Source organism: Terrapene carolina, unplaced genomic scaffold, assembly GCF_002925995.2.
Source record: "Terrapene carolina triunguis isolate 2854851 unplaced genomic scaffold, T_m_triunguis-2.0 Scaffold142, whole genome shotgun sequence".
Lineage (NCBI taxonomy): Eukaryota > Metazoa > Chordata > Testudines > Emydidae > Terrapene > Terrapene triunguis.
The window spans coordinates 3055377-3073925 of record NW_020664493.1 but is presented as its reverse complement, the minus strand read 5'-3'; the positions used below and the strand labels follow the sequence as shown (position 1 = coordinate 3073925).

General features: G+C 44.9%; 1 protein-coding gene across 1 annotated transcript in view; it reads left to right on the top strand.

Moving 5' to 3' along the window:
* Positions 1-18549, top strand: part of LOC113406864 (protein FAM124A-like) — a 73934-nt gene that overhangs the window by 44083 nt on the left and 11302 nt on the right. Inside the window, exon 3 of the mRNA XM_026653658.2 lies at positions 16748-17487. Coding sequence (XP_026509443.1) covers positions 16748-17487 — 740 coding nt within the window. The remainder of the gene's footprint in view (positions 1-16747; positions 17488-18549) is intronic.

Genomic DNA, 18549 nt, shown 5'->3' with positions numbered 1-18549 from the left:
GGTAGCTAACCAGCAAGCTCTCCTGAGCTGGTATAATTATAACACCTGGAACTCGATGGGGAAATTCAAAGAGCTGGTTCCCCAAGAGTCCAAGGAAGAGTTTGGAGCCTTGCTCGAAGAGGGCAAGAAGGTGGCAAGGACATCTCTGCAGGTGTCTTTAGACGCAGCGGACTCGGCTGCTAGAACTCTAGCCTCAGGGGTGGCCATGCAACGTATTTCCTGGCTGCAAGTGTCCGGCCTCCCACCGGAACTGCAGCAGACTATACAGGACCTTCCCTTTGAAGGACAAGGTCTCTTCTCGGAAAAGACTGATCCCAGACTGCAAAGTTTGAAGGATAGCCGGGCCACCATGCGCTCATTGGGTATGCATACCCAATGACACAACGTAGGCCCTTCCGGCCCCAACCGCAGCGCACTTACCCCAACCTTGACCGCGACAAGACCCTCCTAGAAGGCGTGGTCACGGCACTAGGAGGCGTCAACCTGGTCCGCAGTCAGGCCAGAATCAGGGCCCCCCGAGACCACCAGCAGGGCCCAGACAAAACTTTTGAAGCCGCGCTCGAGGACGGAGCACCAGTCTCCTCCCAGGATCCTTCCCTACCTTTCTCCAACCGCCTCTCCTTTTTCCTTCCTGCGTGGTCCCACATAACATCAGATTGCTGGGTCCTTCGCACGGTGGAAACAGGATACCATCTTCAATTGGTTTCGCCCTCCCCGTCCCTCTTCAGGGACCCTTCTCACGAGCAACTCCTCTTGCAGGAGGTACAAACGCTCCTGTCAGTTGGAGCGGTGGAAGAGGTTCCAAAGGACTTGAGGGGCAGGGGGTTTTACTCCCACTACTTCCTAATCCCCAAGGCAAAGGGGGGGGGGGCTTCGGCCCATCCTAGACCTACGCGGACTCAACAAATTCATGGTAAAGTTGAAGTTCCGCATGGTCACCCTGGGAACCATTATCCCATTCCTGGAGACTAGTACGCCGCCCTCGACATGAAGGACGCGTACTTCCACGTAGTGATCTACCCGCCGCACAGGCGGTTCCTTCGCTTTGTGGTTGGACACCAACATTTCCAATTTACTGTCCTCCCCTTCGGCCTGTCCACAGCGCCAAGGGTCTTCACAAAATGTATGGCCGTTGTAGCGGCCGGGCTCCGCAGACATCAGGTTCAAGTGTTTCCGTACCTCGACGACTGGCTCATTCAGGGTCGGTCCGAGCTACAGGTGCGGTCTCACGTTCGCTTTGTCATCACCTGCTTCAGGCAGCTGGGCCTGCTGCTCAACACCGAAAAGTCCACTTTGGAGCCGACCCAAAGAATAGACTTCATTGGGGCAATCCTGGACTCGAATCTCGCCAAGGCTTGCCTTCCACAGACCCGCTTTCAGTCCATGATGACCATTATCCATGACCTCCAAAGCTTCCCAACCTTGACAGCACGCACGTGCCTTGGTCTTCTGGGCCACATGGCCTCGTGCACTTTCGTGACCAAACATGCCAGACTATGCCTCCGCCCGCTTCAGATCTGGCTCTCGTCGGTGTACTGTCCAGGCCGGGACAGCTTGGACACAGTATTCACGGTGCCTACGAAGGTATTGTCCTCTCTGAGTTGGTGGCTAAATCCCAACCATGTTTGCGGGGGGATACCATTCCATGCCCCCCTGCCCTCTCTAGTCCTCACCACGGACACGTCCTCCCTGGGTTGGGGTGCTCACCTCGCGGACCTTCGCACTCAAGGCCTCTGGTCCGCACAGGAAATATCCCTCCACATCAAGTCCGGGAACTGAGGGCAGTGCGCCTGGCATGTCCGGTATTCCGCGAACACCTGCAAGGCTGTTGTGTCGCTGTCGTCACAGACAACACAACGGCCATGTTTTATATCAACAAGCAAGGTGGAGCACGGTCGTCCCTGCTATGCCAGGAAGCCATTTGCCTCTGGGAGTTCTGCATAGCCCAATCAATCAACCTGGTGGCATCATTTCTCCCGGGAGTCCAGAACACCTTGGCAGATCGCCTCAGCAGGTCCTTTATGACTCACGAGTGGTCAATACGTCCAGACGTCATTCATTCCATTTTCCGGAGGTGGAGGTTTCCCCACATAGACCTCTTCGCCTCCCGCGAGAATCGGAAGTGCCAAGTGTTCTGCTCTCTCCAGGGACGCTCCCCGGGCTCCCTGTCAGATGCCTTCCTGATACCGTGGAAAGACCAGCTGCTCTATGCCTTCCTTCCATTTCCGTTGGTCCACAAGGTCCTTCTGAAGTTACGCAGGGACAAGGCCCGCCTAATCTTGGTCGCACCAGCATGGCCCAGACAACATTGGTACACCACACTCCTCGATCTGTCGGTGACCAAGCCAATTTCTCTCCCATTGCGGCCAGACCTGATCACGCAGGATCACGGCAGGTTATGCCATCTGGACCTGCAGTCCCTTTATCTCACAGCATGGATGCTGCATGGCTGACACAATCTGAGCTGCGCTGCTCCAGTTTGGTGCAGCAAGTCCTATTAGGAAGCAGAAAGCCCTCCACTAGGTCCACATACCTAGCCAAGTGGAAACGCTTCTCCTGCTGGTGTGCCCTGAGGGATGCTGTCCCCCTACAGGTTCCAATACCTACCATCCTAGATTACCTCTTGTCACTCAAACAACAAGGTCTAGCGGTATCATCCATCAAGGTACACCTGGCAGCGATTTCAGCTTTTCACCCAGGCGAAAATGGCCGCTCCATTTTCTCCAATCCCATGGTCAACAGGTTCCTCAAGGGTTTGGAACGGCTGTATCCGCAAATCCGTCATCCGACCCCTACGTGGGACCTTAACCTCGTCCTCTCTAGACTCATGGGTCCCCCCTTCGAGCCGATGGCCACCTGCTCCCTTCTGTACCTTTCCTGGAAAACAGCTTTCCTCATCGCTATCACATCAGCGAGACGAGTATCGGAGCTTCGAGCTCTTACATCGGATCCACCATACACGGTGTTCCATAAGGACAAGGTACAGCTGCGACCACACCCCACATTCCTCCCTAAGGTGGTGTCTGCCTTCCATGTCAACCAAGACATCTTCCTTCCGGTCTTCTTTCTGAAGCCCCACGCTTTCCAACGGGAACAGCAGCTACATTCCCTAGATGTTCGCAGGGCTCTCGCCTTTTATATCGAACGAACTAAGCCCTTTAGAAAGACATCCCAGCTGTTTGTTGCAGTAGCAGACCGGATGAAAGGTCTCCCGGTCTCCTCGCAGCGAATTTCGTTTTGGATTACATCTTGCATCCGTGCATGTTATGACTTGGCGGGTGTCCCGACTACCCGGCTTACTGCCCATTCTACTCGGGCTCAAGCGTCGTCCTCTGCCTTTCTAGCTCATGTGCCCATACAGGAAATCTGCAGGGCAGCGACTTGGTCATCCGTACATACCTTCGCTTCCCACTATGCTATAGTGCAACAGTCCAGGGACGACGCAGTGTTTGGTTCAGTGGTTCTTCGATCCGCAACATCTAACTCCGACCCCAACGCCTAGGTAAGGCTTGGGAATCACCTAATTGGAATCGATATGAGCAAGCACTCGAAGAAGAAAAGACGGTTACTCACCTTTGTAACTGTTGTTCTTTGAGATGTGTTGCTCATATCCATTCCAAACCCGCCCTCCTTCCCCACTGTCGGAGTAGCCGGCAAGAAGGAACTGAGGGGGCGCCCGGTCGGCAGGGGCATATATCGGACGCCATAACGGCGCCACTCCAGGGGGCGCCTCAGCCGACCCACCGAGAGTTGCTAGGGTAAAAATCTTCCGACGATCGTGCATGCGGCGCGCGTACACCTAATTGGAATGGATATGAGCAACACATCTCGAAGAACAACAGTTACAAAGGTGAGTAACCCTCTTTTCAGCACCACCACCATTAAAAACAGAGTTTATGTTAAGCAATGTGGGATTTCATTTTATTTAAATATTCTGTGTATCCAATCTGTACTAGCCAGCTTCCCTCATTTTGTCATTCTGTTTCTGAGAACAAGATTTTTTTTTAGAGTCTCAGAACCAGTTCGCATTTTAAACATTTTAAAATAAATTATCCATTCTTGAATGGAAACAGGAAAAAAGTTTTAAATTAATAGCTGAATTAATGATTATTTTAGAAATGTAATATTCAATTTTTAAAAAGTGTATTACTAGCTTTTAAAGAATAATGCTTGCAAATTGCATAGAGTGTATATTTATATTGATCAACTGTTTCCAGTACACCAACTAGAGTCTTTTAGGAACTAAGCCATAAAATAACTTTATTTTGTAAACAAGGAGAGCCTTTCTGTTTTGAATTGTCACCCGGGATATTAGCTGAAATGGAATTTGTAAATGTGGTAAACACGTACGGTTTTTTAGATTTCCCCTGTGAGAGAGGGTATATTAGGCCCAAAGGCCCCTGGCTGGAGGCCTCAGGATCCTACCACACCCTGCCCCAGAAAGGAGCAGTAGAGAAGTTCTCCATGCTGCCTAGACTAGCTGTGGGGGAAGCAGCCAATGAGAGAGGCTGCAGAGAGCAGGGCCCAACAGGCTCACATAAAAGGAGCTGCAGGGCCAGAAGAGTCAGTCAGTTGGTGACTGGAGCTGGAGGAATGAGCACTGTTTTTCTGGCTGGCTGAAGGACTGGCAGGACCATGGACAGATCAGTTGCTGGCAGGGACTGGGGGAGCAAGAGAGAACTTCTGGCTGGCTGCTGGGCCAGAGTAAAAGACTTCAGCCCTATGGTAAGGGTGAAACATTTGTGAAGGTGCTGGGGCCACAGGGAAGTGGACCAGGCTACTGTAGCGGCATGGTAACTAGTTAAGGGGAATGCAGCAGCACGTAGCTGCCATTCATAGGGTCCCTGTGCTGGGGCCTGGAGTAGTGGGCGGCTCTGGGTCCCCCCTATCAGCCACTAGGGAAGTGGCTTAAGTCCTGAGGAAGGGAGTTGAGAAAGCCCAGAGAAGGGGCTGATTATTGAACTGTGAAAAAACACCCAGAAGGGGATCAGATGGTTTAGTGGCCCAGTTAGAGAGCTGGGACCAGAAAGGCCCAGAGCAGGTGAAGAGTGTGTCTCCCAGGAGGAAGCCCCCGGGGGTACATCTCAATTCCAGAGTCAGGATTACTTAAAGACTGAGCCCGGGGAGGGCTACAGAGATACCAATAGCAGGGTACTGGGATAGGTCCAGTTAGACTGTATACCCTGGAAAGGGTCTGTTTTGTTTCACATACAGACTATGTGTGAGACTCTTGAGGGCTGAGAATTAGGCCCTCAGTCACAAAGCATGCTTTCTGTTACTGCTTTCCTTTCCCATCAGCTAAGGTGCGTATGTGTCTATTTCATGGCACAGTCCTATTAGCTGAGAGGTTTATGTGCCCCAGAATAGTTTTCCATTATTACTCCTTCTGAGAAGTTTGTTGCTTTTTGTACACAAACTATTGATTACCTATGCAGGCACTACCACATACATATTTTATGGCATGGGACCATGTCTTCGCCAGTTCGATGACATTATGCAGTGTACGGAGTTAGCTCTTGGGCCAAATTGAGCAATAGTGTAAGTGTGCACAGCTCCAAAGTATTTTTTAAAAGGCAATGTATTTTCTATCCTTTTTTTAATCATACTTTTGAAAAACTCTGTTTCAATTGTGAACTAGATTTTAGTAAAGTACACACATATATTAAATCAAACAACTGAAGGAAAGCGTGAAAGGACTCTGATTAACTCTTTGGATGCATTTTGAAAGCTCATATAAATTGTACAGTTTTTAATTTATTGAGAGATTATTAATGGATTTTTTTTTTTGCTGAATTAGTTCGCCTTGTGAACTTGGAATAGAGAACTGAAATATAACAAAGATCAGTATCCTGGGTTTCTGCCAAGTATAGCAATTCATATTTTTATTTGGAAAATTTTATGACTGGAAGGGACTTACATTTTTGCAAACCTTAAATCTTCTAAAGTGGAAATCTGGAGTTGGTCAGAATCCAGACTTCATTGTCTTTCAGCTTTTTTTATTCCCCACTAAAAATGATGCAACTCTAGTCAATTCTAAACTAAATATGTTACCTAATAATCAAAACAAATATACTAATTATAAATTACTACTTAATTAACAGACTTCTCTACATTTTTGCAAAACCTTTAACTTTAGAAACAAGACAAGCTGCTATTTTAAGGCCTAATTGTTCTACTGTTACTCATGTTGATGTGGAATTACTCATACAAGTAGTCCCGTTGAACACACTGTTCACCAGTGTGAAAAAGGTTGCAGAAACAGGATCTGTTTGAGTACTCCTTCTCTCTTTTCATTTGTGTGACTTCAGTGTTTATGAAAGATGCTGAATTGACAGCTCCCGTATTTCTCCACAGAACAGGTATAGTATGAGCAGTGGCGAGGCAAGTTTCTCAAGCTTCTCCAGTTTACCCCAGCTGTCACACTCAGCTCTCACATGGGAACTGCCCACAGGTAATGAGGTCATTTTAGTATCCAGATGGAGAGCAAGAGAATCAATTCTTGGCTTTTGTGGGCAGACTGCTAACAAAGTCGCCAATTAGAGCAGGTTGTGACAGTGGCAATTACTTGTCTTCTAAACAATTATTTTGCCAATCAACCCATCTTGATCCATGTCCAAGGGTGGCCTCTGCCATTCCATCCAGTTGTCACCTACTTGGGAGTAAAACTCCACCATAGCCTGTCAAACGGCCTCACCTGGAACACCTGAAAATGAAGATCTCTTTCCATATCACCTTGATATGAAAACTATTGGGAACCTCCTGGGGAGCAGACCCTGTGGTCTTTCATACTTCTGTATTGGCACTGGTGTTTGCTCCAGCTGAATACTGTTTTGCAGTCTGGGGCTGCAGCTGCCACATTCAGCTTGTCGACACAGAGCTGAGTTTGGCCACTCATGTCATTAGTGGCTGTTCGAACTACACACAAACCTGCGGTCTGTATGTGCTAGCACACATAGCTCTGCCAGACTGTCAGTGAGATGTTGTTCCTGTTAAGCCTGCTTGGAGAGCTGCGACAGATGAAACCAACCTATTACATCTCCAGTTGGCTAGTGCCCCAATCTCAGATATATTCAGAGGATGAATCCCATTCCTGTGGTCTGGGATATGACGCCATGGATGAGCTCTCAGCTCCCCTTTATTACGGCAGCTCATGCACTCTTGGACAAAAGAACTGCTGATCCTTTACCATGCACGGATGATCAGTATCACCAGGTAGCCAAAAATTGCACCCTTAGAAGCATCAGTAGGAAAGAGAGTCTAACACACTAAGTAAATTCAGGAGTCCATTGCTGCACCTGCCTCCACTTGATTGTAGATCCTGGACTAGACTTAACAGGTTACTTGCTGACTGAACCAGAGTTACCACAAGCATGCAGTAGCTTGGGCTGGTTTCCTTCCCATTCTGTGACTGTGGAGAAGCATAACAGACAGTAAATCATGTGGTGGAAGAGTGTCCAGCCCAACAGCTGGAGGATAGTCTAAAACATCTAGCCTGTCTTGATAAAAAGGCCACGCTGTGGTTATGGAACCCGGACATCAAGCTCTGACATCTGTTAGGAAAGAGAGATTCTGTGTTTTTTGATTTCTCAGTTTTGTGAAATGGGCACCTATACAATGGGAATTGGACAGAGACTCCTAAACTATCCTCACATTTTAGCAAACTTCAGTCATTATTGACTTTGGGGAGATTCAAACCAGCAGCCTAGGGGTGAAAGGCTCTAAATCCCATTACTAATCCCCTGTGCTAACTGTCACGATTCCAGTTTACATAGTTTCCATTAACTTTTGCACCAGACTGATTTGCAAGCTTTGCATTGTAAATATGTAACACCCACAAAAACTCAGAATCCCATCAACCTCCCATTGATAGGGTTCTTTGTGAAATTGTAGACACTATCTGGGAGTTCTATAATTTTGCAGTTCACTGTTGGTGTGTCTAGCGCAGACAGAAATGAGCTGTGGAGGGAGGGATGGGGATGTATAGGAGGTTGGAAAATTGGTGTCGCCAGTCAGAATGAAACATGTCCCAAATTTGGGTTTGTTATGTAGTGCAAAAGGGTATGCACACACATGTGCAACATGCTGCACCTCTGAGCAACAGGTGAGCAGAAGATGAGTACCACAAGTTTATCAAAACACTTTGAGAACCATTACCCTGGAGTTCAGCCCAAAACCAATATGTAGCAGAAGCATGATGGTGTCTGGGGAAGCAAACAGTGTTACCTCAGAGCTAGTGTTGCTATTGTGAATTTTGAAATAATTGTTATTTTTCTTAAAACCCCAGCAGCTGGAGCCTTGTGAGGATCCTCTGGTTTATTTTTTTTAAATTACTAGTCCTCATTCTTGTGCCTCCTTTGCGCTCTAAAGGATCAAAAACAAGGAGACAAATAAAAAAGAACCGATATTTATGTATTTATTTAAATCTCATGATTTTTATGCCAATCTCATAATTTTAGGGACTTTATTCATTTATTCTTTTTTAACACTCATGGTTGGCAGTACAGAGTGCTGCAGCAGCATATTGTTGTGGAGGATAACCAAGGAGGTGTGGCTGAGGATGGTGATTTGTTGCACTAGGGAGTGAGCGAGCTCATTGTCTCAGGAGTAAAACTGAAGGAGGAGGTCACAGTGCAGACGAAGAATCTTTGACTCTGCATCAGGAGAGGGAGCTGGAAGCGCTCCACAAGGAGGTGTGTACGGGGGGCTACAAAATATTTTGACTGCTCACCTTCTGCCACAGTGCAAGAGCACAAGCCCCCACTCCTTATTTTTATTCTTACTACAGTAGGCCCCAGTGAGGGTCAGAACCTCATTGTGCTATCCAGACACCAAGTAAAATGTAGTTCTTTCCCCGTGGAGTTAACTTAGATTGTAAAGACAAGATGTAACAAGAGGGTGTAACAGGGAGTGGGGGATAAAAGATAAGGATAAGAACAGCCGTACTGGCTCAGACAAATGGTCCCTCTAGCCCAGTATCCTGTCTTCCGACAGTGGCCAATGCCAGGTGCCCCAGAGGGAATGAACGGAACAGATAATCATCAAGTGATCCATTCCCTGTTGCCCATTCCCAGCTTCTGGCAAACAGAGGCTAGGGACACCATCCCAGCCCATCCTGGCTAATAGCCATTGATGGACCTATGCTCCATGAATTTATGTAGTTCTTTTTTGAACCCTGGATAATAATAGAAGACCTATGCACACAATTTGAAGGTTGAGTTTGGGTTGTTTTTTTTTTTTTTAAGATATAATGATCTGGACAATCCCTACTGCTTCTTGCCTTGCAATTGTGAGTTAGCAATTTAGCAAAGGAATGACAGAAGTGGAACTGAAGGGATTTGAAGGAAGGTGGAGTAGCCCTTAGCTCATGAAGGGTGTTCCTCACAGAATGCATGGCATGAAAGGAAGTGTGATGTTGTTAGCTGGTGAAGCAGTCGATTGGGCAGTCAAGGCTGGCATTGTTGGCAAAGTGGAAGAGCAAGGGAGAGAGCATGACAAGATGAGATACAAAAATGGATATGTAGGGAGGAGTTACGTTGTGAATGGCCTTAAAGGTAAGGCCATAAAGCTTGTATTTGACGTGATGGAGAAGGGGCAGGGACTTGGAAAAGAGGGTGATGTGGTTAGGATGACAAGCCAAGAAGATGATCTTGGCAGTAGCCTGTTGAAGGGATTTGAGTGGGCTGAGGTTAGTGCCAGAAAAACCAGAGCAGGATGTTGCAGTCAAGGCAGAAATGATAAAGGCCTTTGTGAAGGAGTTCACTGATCACAGGTGCCCTTGGTGGCTGAACTTAGGTGTGGCAGGCTCACTTCTTCTTTCCTGGCATGCCTGCTAACAAGCATTCCTGCAACGGTCTGCCCCTTTCTTGTGACTCAGCCTTGTGGCCAGGTCAGGTCACATATTTATATATACCCCTTTCAGGGAATATAAAGAATCAGACACAGGATAGCCTGTTGAGGAACAGATTACTGCTCACACTTCATTTGTCAGAAGCCACTAACCTGGAGAGGGAGAAGGAGGAGCTGGTGAATCTGTTGCTGTGATCCCCTCTTGCTTGCTTTATTAGTAGTGTGTGATTTAGCAAAGGACAATGTAGTGCCACTGCCAGAGATGACCATTAACCACTTCTCTCACAGTGATCCATGACATGATGCAATTTGTGGATTAAAATAACTTTTCTACCTGTGCCCCACTGTACATCTTTCAAGAAACACTCCAACAAAGTGTCAATATGGTAATTAGAGTTGAGCAAAACTTGGAATTTTCATCCCAGGGGAAATTTCAACATGTCAGGATTTGTTTGTGTCCCAAAATAGGATGAAAAGACAAAATTTCCTGTGGAACGGAAATTCCAAAATGTTTTGTTTTGGAAATATTTGTGATCCAAGTGAAACATGTCAACATTCCCAAAACGCAGTTTCAAGTCATTTCAGCGTTAAACTGCATTTCCTTATGGTGGCACATTGCCTTATGGGATTTGTTATTCTGGAGCATGATGCGCCCATTTCCCTGCTATATACCAGGCTCCCCAGGTTGGCCTGCGTCTCCCATAATGCACCCAGAATCATCTGACTCGCATGACTGAAATGAACACTTCACCTTATGGGACCCATACTTCTCCAGGGGGCCCAGCCCATAGGAGAGAATGGGGCCTAGAACTAAACTAATAGGAAAATGCAATTCTATGTTTTATTGACCTGTATCTCAATGAAAAAATTGGGGACAGTTTAAACAACACAATATTCATATTCATGTTGAACTGACCCCAAAATAAATATTTAATTTCAATTTTCCTGATGGAAAAATCAAGAATTTTCAGCAAAATCAAAAATTTTCTATAGAAAGTTTTGATTTTTGTGGAAACTGCATTTTCTGTCAGAAAATCATTCCAGTTGAAAATTCCTCACCAGATATACTTGTAATATCTGATGAAATAATATAGGGAAGATTGGACTGCTGCCTTGCCATTATGAGACCTCCCGTTTCCCTGCCCAGGAAATAAACAAACTTCTATAGTTTAAACACAGCAAACAGCAACAGAATATCAAGCTGTACCCGTGGAAAAAGAAAAATCCTGGATCCAGTTCTGCAGTATGCTGAGCACCCTGAGCTCCCATTGAAGCTAATGGGCATTGAGAGCGCTCAGCCCCTGTGGGATCAGGCTCTCGGTTTGCTAACTTATCTCAGTTCAAAGTCTTCCAGCTGGTGGTAGTAACACAAGTTAACAGATAAGTTAAAACATATATAAATATTATTTAAATCTTGATAATGTTTCCCTTTTAGCAATTTTAATGTTTCTGCCACCCCAAAAGGAAACAATTCCCATCTGCCATGGGGAAAAAATAGAACAGTTGTGAGAACTGTACGGTTTAGGTTCAAATAAATGTTTCAGCATTTTGTTGGTGGGTTTAATCAGTTGCACAGAAAGCCTAATATATATGCAGAACTTTAATTTGCTTCTATGACAATTTGCCAGAGGGCAAATTGAATTGCACTAACTTGAGAAGCGGTGGCTCTTTCCCTGCCCCTTTCTTGATAAGTGCAAGCTGAAGTAGAAAGCCTTGCTAATAGCACAGAAGTAGTTCACACCATGTAATCAGCTTAGGAGAGGTTTCATCAAACTCCTCTCCTCATATTCCTGTTTACATTTTTCTTACCTTAATGAAAAGACTGTCTTTTGCAGGTATAAAGGTAGGACCAGTACTGCAGTAGAAGTGTCCCTGCTAATGTAAAGTTGATATGGAAGCTCTTTCAGCTTTTATTAATTACCCATTTCCCCCTTTGGCTTAGTTCATGGTTTCTTCTAGTTCAACAAAAGATGATTTTCTCTGGTGTATACGTAGCTTTAGCTCCTAATGATGGCTTTCTGATGTACACTGGTGGTCCTCTGAGGCTGTTTGTTTTAGCATCTTGTGCTGACGGATACATTTGGTGATAGCTTTGGAATACTAATGCTAATGCTGGTTCTCACAAAGCTTGGCTTTTGAAAAATGCTTTAGACCATTCAGTACCCCTCTACCATGCTGAGTGACAAGAGGGCAGGAAGGCCATGCTCAGTAATTTTTTTTATGCAAAGTAAGCAGCCCACAGGAATGGCGGCTCTTTGCTTCACATCCTTCTGCCCAGGCTTCTTATAAAGCTGTAGCCATCTATTTGCATAAATATCAGGCCTGTCCCTTGTTGCAGTCTTTGTTACATAAATGCTATCAAAGGAAATGGAGGGAGAACAGATTTGAACATCTTGCATTCCGCTCTTAGAAAAAAGTGTGATTGTATAACTAATCCACATTATTTTCTTTTTGGTTTTATTAACCCTTCTGCCAGGCCGAGTTGATAGCAGCAAGGGCCGGGTTCAGTACATAGGGGTCCCCTCCCAACAGCGTGACACAAAACCAGCTCGAGCCCCCACCAGTGACCTGGGAAAATCTTGCACACCCCTGGGCGCCTCGAAGAGGCAATACTTCCCCTCTCGCAAGCACAGAGCCTCGGTGTAGCAGAAAATGTTTAATAACATGAGGTAAACGACGTAGCATTAAATTGGGAAAACACCACAAGTAGAGTTCATAGACCAAACCATGAGCGAAGACCCACCCCAGCAAATTGGACCGTGTCCTTTCCCGTTGGTTCTTGGGTCCAGCAACCCAAGAATCACCAAAGTCCCAAAAGTCCAACAACCCCAAAGTCTCTTGGGTCCACCAACGCAAGAATCACCAAAGTCCCAAAAGTCCAACAACCCCCAAAGTCTCTGTCTCTGGTCAGTGCAGTCTCAGAGTTCAAAGAGGGGGGGCACGCAGGGTGTTAAGGGGCCCCTTATGTGATCCGAGGCCGACCGGCCGCCTCTCCGTGGGGTTCACCGCCGCAGCCTTCACCACGAGCCGCTCCACTCCACCAGCCGTCCCGTGAGCCGCTCCTGCCGTCCCACGAACTGCTCTGCTCTACCAGCTGCTCAGCTCCGCTCGCCGTTCCTTGGGCTGCTCCAACCGTCCCCGCAAGGCTCTGCTCTGCTAGCTGCTCCTCCAGCCGTCCCCACAAACTGCTCCGCCAGCCGCTTAGCAATATAGCTTCAGGCTCCCCCACTAGTTAACACAGCACTCAGTGATCTCAGCTCTTAGTAACTTTAGCTCTTTTGTAATTTCAGCTCTTAGTGATTTCAGCTAGTAGTAGGGGAGCCCCAGTGCAGGTGCACTATTGGCCCGAAGTGAATTCAGCTCAGCAGCCTGTAACTAGACTTCTAATAGAATCAAAGTTAGCTCTGACATTCAACAGTGGAGAGGGGAGGAGATGCAATTGGTGTTTCAGGCTCACAAAAGGAGCCCACACCACCAGGTACAAATACTTGCCCCCAACCTCTCTCAATTCACTGGGTTTTGTAACCCATGCCCCTTGTCAAGCAAGTGCTACTTAGTTAATGGTGAGTCCTTCTGTCATACAACAGTTCCACTGGCCTTGATTCACAGAATCAGGGTAACAAAACTTTATTCTTCCTGCCCCAATAACAGAGAAACTGGGGATCCCACACCAGCCAAAGTAACCACTTTCAGTTGCTGTTGTCTCATGCCAGGCAGGTGGGTGTGCCTATGCAAACAAGATCAGCCCCTGGAGTTCTTTTCCACACTCGCCATAATTCACCACCAGATGTCAGGGTAGAGCTCATCCTGACTCTGCTTACATTAGATTTCCTTTCCCCTCAGTCCCCATTCCCATTTCTTGTTTCAGAGTGGCTGTTCCCCCTAGCCTGTAGAGGGACATCAGCAATAGATACCTTGGAGCAATAGCACTTGCAGTATTCTCTGCAGGAGAGCCCTTCTACATTATTATGACCAGTGATTGATTTGCTTCGGGTTATTGTTCTCTTCCATTAACCACTCGGCACAGTCACTCCTCATCACCCATTTCATGACAGAGACATGAGAACTTCGCTGCCACTATATTTCTGATAATCAGCTTGACTTGCCCAAATCTCCTGTAGGTTAATGCATGATTGGTATATGCTGTACATACCAGTTACCAGTCTGCAGGGAAGGAGTTCACACAGTCGCCAATAGAAGGGGAGACAGTCCATAAACTAATCTTGCTATTAAAATGTGGTCCACACAGTTAAAAGCTTAGGAACTATTCGTCAATCTACCATATGTAGGTGTTATGCCTCCACTTCAGTCTCATGCATATAGGTAATATTAGAGTAACAAATAAAGAGAACCATTTCAACTAGGGCTGTCGATTAATCGCAGTTAACTCATACGATTAACTAAAAAAAAAAATCGCAAAATTAACAAAATTAACCATGATGAATCGCAGTTTTAATTGCACTGTTAAACAATAGAATACCAATTGAAATTTATTAAATATTTTTGGATGTTTTTTTACATTTTCAAATATATCTATTTCAATTACAACACAGAATACAAAGTGGACAGTACTCACATTATATAATTTTTATTTCAAATATTTGCACTGTAAAAATTATAAACAAAAAAAATAGCATTTTTCAATTCACCTCATACAAGTACTGTAGTGTGATCTCCTTATCATGAAAGTGCAACTTACAAATATAGATTATTTTTGTTATATTTTTGAGTGCAATTATGTAACAATGTAAAACTTTAGAGCCTACAAGTCCACTCAGTCCTACTTCTTGTTCAGCCAATCGCTAAGACAGACAAGTTTGTTTACATTTGCGGGAGATAATGCTGCCAGCTTCTTATTTACAATGTATCTGAAAGTGAGAACAGGCGTTAGCATGGCATTGTTGTAGCCGGCATCACAGTATATTTACATGCCAGATGCACTAAAGATTCGTATGCCTCTTCATGCTTCGGCCACCGTTCCAGAGGACATACGTCCATGCTGAGCACGCTTGTTAAAAAATAAATGTGTTAATTAAATTTGTGACTGAACTCCTTGGGGGAGAATTGTATGTCTCCTGCTCTGTGTTTTACCGCATTCTGCCATATATTTCATGTTATACCAGTCTAGGATGATGACCCAGCACATGCTGTTCATTTGAAGAACACGTTCACTGCAAATTTGACAAAGGTACCAGTGTGAAATTTCTAAAGATAGCTACAACCTAAGAAGCTGAAGTGCCTTCCAAAATCTGAGAGGGATGAGGTGTGGAGCATGTTTTCAGAACTCTTAAAGGAGCAACACTCTGATGCAGAAACTACAGAACCCAAACCACCTTCTGCTGGTGGCATCTGACTCAGATAATGAAAATGAACATGTGTCAGTCAGCACTGCTTTGGATCGTTATCGAGCAGAACTCGTCATCAACATGGAGGCATGTCCTCTGGAAAGGTGGTTGAATCATGAAGGGACATATGAACCTTTAGCACATCTGGCATGTAAATATCTTGTGACGCTGGCTACAACAGTGCCATGCGAACGCCTGTTCTCACTTTCAGGTGACATTGTAAACAAGAAGCAGGCAGCATTATCTTCTGAAAATGTTTTCTGAGCAATTAGCTGAACAAGAAGTAGGACAGATTGGACTTGTAGGCTCTAAACTTTTACATTATTTTATATTTGAATGCAGTTTTTTTGTACATAATTCTACATTTGTAAGTTCAACTTTCATGATAAAGAGATTGCACTACAGTACTTGTATTAGGTGACTTGAAAAATATTATTTCTTTTGTTTTCTACAGTGCAAATATTTGTAATAAAAATAAATATAAAATGAGCACTGTACACTTTGTATTCTGTGTTGCAATTGAAATCAGTATATTTGAAAATGTAGAAAATATCCAAAAATATTTAAATAAATGGTATTCTTTTAACAGTGTGATTAATTACACGATTAATCGCGTTCAGTTTTTTAAATTGTGATTAATTTTTTTAATCGCTTGACAGCCCTAATTTCAACTAAATAGCTAAATTAGCCAAGTGATTTATTGAGCTGTCTGGGGTCTCTGCTTATATACACCTCTCTTCACACACAACTTCAACAGAGCGAAATTGGCAATGTCTCCACTGACCTCCAACCAGCTGTCACTTGGTATTAGCCCAACCTGCTTCTATGTAGTCAGGGAGATTTCAGGGACTACATCATAGAGATTCCCTCATGCGTTTGAGTGGTTACAAGTAATTTTTGCCTGAATGACATTCGGCTTTTGAATACCATGATGTTTGTACTACTTCCTATTACTAAGCAGATACATCTTCACTAAGTATATAAAATCTTCTGATACTTGCCTTCAGGCCCCTTGAATACTCTAACTCGGTGGGAAATGCTAATGGCAAGGTGATAGAATAGAATTCCATTGTGTAAATTCTATGCACAAAGCCGGGTGGCACAAATTAAAACAAAAACATGGAACGAACAAGCCAGATATCCATTTTGATCCTGACCATTTTGTTTGTTGGTTGTATCACTTTCTCCCAATTCTTTGCTTTTTTTTGCCCTTCAGACTGTAAACTCTTTGGGGCAGGGACTGTCTCTTTCTACACAGGAATGTATAGTGCCTAGCCCATTTTGAGTAGTCTAAATACTAGTTTGTTTTCTGTTAGGTTCTTTTATTTATGGCTATATTTACCTCTAGATATTGCTGACTATTGTAGGCCAGCTTGATATAGAAAAATCACTGTAACTGACTGTATTAGAGGGATAAGTGGCATTCAGCCACCTGAGATTGAGCAATGACTGAATAATGTATTTCTCCTTCATAACCTACATAAATCACGACACAATACGAGGAATTGCTAAATAATTTTTAAAACCTAATACAGATTTTGTTTTTATACTGTTAGGTGAACTTTCTGTTGAAGACAATCAGGACCCTTTCCTTGTTAGTATACATATTATCGCAGACCCTGGTGAATCCAAAGTTCTCCAGCAAGCCATTGATAAACTGTTAGCATGGATCCATCCAGACCTCCAGTTGTTCCGAGTCTCAGAAAGACGGGTCTCAAGGAAGCACAGGAGGTCTGGTAAGACTGCTGTTTCTCAGCCAGCCCTTGCAGTCATTCTGTTTCTGCAGGAGGAATATGGAGAAGAACCAATCTTACAGCTCCATGAAACCTTTCAGAGACCACCTTGGCAGTACCACCATACAGAACGAGTGCAAGGCAAGTTCCTCCCTTACATGCCATGCAGTCAGGACTTCTTCACTTTGGCCCATGGGACCCCTTTATGGGCCATCCGCCCAGTGCATTATGGGAGAGAAATTATCCGCTTTGCCATATACTGCAGGAATGAAAACTTTATTGACATTATGAAATTGTACCAGTTAATCCTGAAAAGACCGGTGTGTCAGAAAAAGGCGGACTTTTGTGTCTTTCCTGTCTATTCTAACATGGATATAGACATTCAGTTCTCTTTAAAAAGACTCCCTAAGGGCCAGATTCCAACCCCTACAGAGTCAGCGGTGCTGGAATTCCGAGTAGAAGATGTTGGACAGCTTGTTCCTCTCTTGCCCAATCCTTGTAGCCCAATCAGTGAAGGCAGGTGGCAAACAGAAGACCATGATGGGAATAAGATCCTCTTGCAGGTATTCTCTAACATCTCTAATTTTGTATGTGATGAAACAGAAACATATTTGCTGATTTGTACAAGAATGCTAATTTGTCCCAGAACAGCAAATAAAGGGTGGGGCTTCCATAACAATATCCTGGTAGGCAGACCCAAGAAAATACTGCTAAAAAGAGAGCTTATAAAATCTTTGTGCATGTAAAAATATATAAATCAATACAGCTGTAGGTGATACCATGATGTTCATATATCCCTTAGCCCCATGTTAGGCAAAGAAGAGACTGAGATAAGCCAAGTGTGGAAAAGGGAAAGATTGTGAACTGATAGCTAAAGGTGCACGTTTTTTGCAGTTTTTATAAGAAACATGAATACCCAGACCACACATTTTTATAAAATAGCTATTAGTGACTAGCTCTTTATTAGAGGTAAACAGAATTTTTGATGGTACAAATTATTTTCTTACATATGTATTAAAACACTGGGTGACCAACTGCACCTCAATAGATGGCCCAGGAATCTTCTTGTTCTGCAAAATAGCTATCAGACCCAGAAAAACGGAGAAAGAAGCAGAGAAGCAACCTGAGCTGTTTAGGAGACATGCTCCCTGCAATCTGCCTTCTCAATCTTATCTCAAGCTGCATGTACTCGTAGACAGAGTCTGTGGAGAGTTTGGTCAATAGGAGGGGAAAGGTCGTGAAAGGCACAGTACCCATACTGTATCTAAGGCTGCTTAGAGTCACTTCAACATATGCAAGTGAGTTAAATAGAATAACAAATAACAAGCTTTCCAAAAATGCACTCTTCATCAGGATACAGTAACTCCTCACTTAAAGTCGCCCTGGTTAACATGGTTATGTCGCTGATCAGTTAGGGAACATGCTCGTTTAAAGTTGTGCAATGCTCTCTTCTAACGTCGTTTGGCAGCTGCCTGCTTTGTCCACTGCTTGCAGGAAGAGCAGCCCATTGCAGCTAGCGGGTGGGGGCTTGGAACCAGGGTGGACTGGCAGCCCCCTATCAGCTCCCCGCTCCCCTAAGTTCCCTGTGCTGCAGCCGCCCAGCAGGCTAGCAATCAGCAGTTCAG